This window comes from Cucurbita pepo, chromosome 9 (assembly GCF_057944985.1).
Source record: "Cucurbita pepo subsp. pepo isolate OVF chromosome 9, ASM5794498v1, whole genome shotgun sequence".
Taxonomy (NCBI): Eukaryota; Viridiplantae; Streptophyta; class Magnoliopsida; order Cucurbitales; family Cucurbitaceae; genus Cucurbita; species Cucurbita pepo.
The window spans coordinates 6,556,244-6,557,938 of record NC_141806.1 but is presented as its reverse complement, the minus strand read 5'-3'; the positions used below and the strand labels follow the sequence as shown (position 1 = coordinate 6,557,938).

At 36.0% G+C, this 1,695-nt stretch overlaps 1 protein-coding gene across 1 annotated transcript; it reads right to left on the bottom strand.

Moving 5' to 3' along the window:
• Positions 1–452: 452 nt before the first annotated feature.
• Positions 453–1,474, bottom strand: LOC147791198 (uncharacterized). Its single transcript, XM_087127239.1, has 2 exons — positions 729–1,474; positions 453–624 (listed from the first exon to the last, which is right to left on the bottom strand). Exons 1-2 carry the CDS (start codon positions 1,324–1,326, stop codon positions 617–619), a joined length of 606 nt encoding a protein of 201 aa, XP_086983365.1. The 5' UTR covers positions 1,327–1,474; the 3' UTR covers positions 453–616.
• Positions 1,475–1,695: the final 221 nt, after the last annotated feature.

Genomic DNA, 1,695 nt, shown 5'->3' with positions numbered 1-1,695 from the left:
GATGAAATATTCATACCCTCCTCGTGCTTTGACATTCATTGGACCACAGAGATCTGTATGCACGAGTTCTAAGGTTTCTTTGGCTCTATAACCTTTTTCGCAAAATGATCGTTTAGTCATTTTACCCTCAAGACAAGACTCACATGGAGGTAAAGAATTGTCTTCTAACTTATTTAGAAGTCCTCTTTTAACCAATCTCTCAATCCTATTGAGATTAATGTGGCCTAGTCTTAAGTGCCAAAGATAGGTATTAGGAGAAATCTTTTGTCGTTTATTTTGAGTTTCAGCTGTTTTAAACATCTCAGTATTTAAAATAGCTTTTGTTTTGCTCGGTTTTAACATATATAAGTTGTTTTCTAGTTTTGCAGAACAAATATGAATACCTCTTTTGCAAATGAACACTTCATTGATTTCAAAAGATACTTTATACAACTGTTCTAATAAACAAGAGATGGATATTAGATTTCTTTTCATTCCAGGAACAAAAAGTACATTATCTAATATAATGAATCTATCTCCAAAAAACAACTTTAAATTTCCTACTGATCTTGCTGAGACAACCTCTCCTGTTCCAACCCTGAGTGTTATCTCGCCATCCGCAAGCATTCTCCAGGAGCTAGTTTCCTGGTAAAAAGAACAAATATGATTAGTCGCCCCTGAATCTAGTATCCAAGTTGAGTTGTCATACTCTACTAAACACATTTCTACAACGAGTAAATCATATTTACCTTGTTGTGTCTTTTCGGCTTTCTTCTCTGCAAGGTATTTTGGGCAGTTTCTCTTCCAGTGCCCGTTTTCGTTGCAATGGAAACATTTTCCTTTATCTGCTTTTTGAACCTTGTTCTTGCGGTTAGTAGGAATCTTATTTTTCCCTTTTCCCTTCTTTTTCATCAAAACACTTTTAGAAGTTGAAAGTCCAGACTTATTTTTGGAGGACGATCCTCGTTGTAATTTCTTGGAGATAGCAACATTTGCTTCTCCGGTTTGTCCCTTGTTTGTTAAGAGGGACTGATAAGTCTGTAGCTCATTGAGAAGAGCAGTCAAGTTATATTCTATTTTGTTCATAACCACATTGGTGCGGAACTGGAAGAAGCTCTTCGGAAGAGACATCATGATAAAACTGACTTGACTCTTCTCATCAATGACAGCTTCATTTTCTTCTGCCACATTGAAATGGACCATCATGTCCAGGACATGTTCTCTTACTGAGGTCCCTTCTTTCATACGGCAGTTGTAAATGTATTTTATGGCTTCATGTCTAAGGGAGAAGGACGGTTGTCCAAACATCCCTTTTAGAGATTCCATAATCTCTTTAGTAGTACCCATAACATCGTGTTTCTTAGCCAAAACATCAGATATGCTGGCTAGAATGTACACTCGGGCTTTATCATTTGCCTTTATCCATCTGTCATATGCATCCCGAGCTTTTCGATTTGCATTTGAGTTTGGGTTTGGAGGACACTCCTCAGTTAAAACAAACTTTAAATCATCAATGACCAGTATTATGTTTAGGTTTGATTTCCAAGTTGAGTAGTTGTCGCCGTTTAATTTCTCAGAAGCGAGTAATTGTACTATTGAGTTTGTCATGCTGTGATATAAAGAAAATTCTATTAGTGATTTGACTTAATCCTGTTTAATCCAATCAGTTTTAGCAAATGTAATAATGTACCCAAATCATTATTAATTTGCAATGAT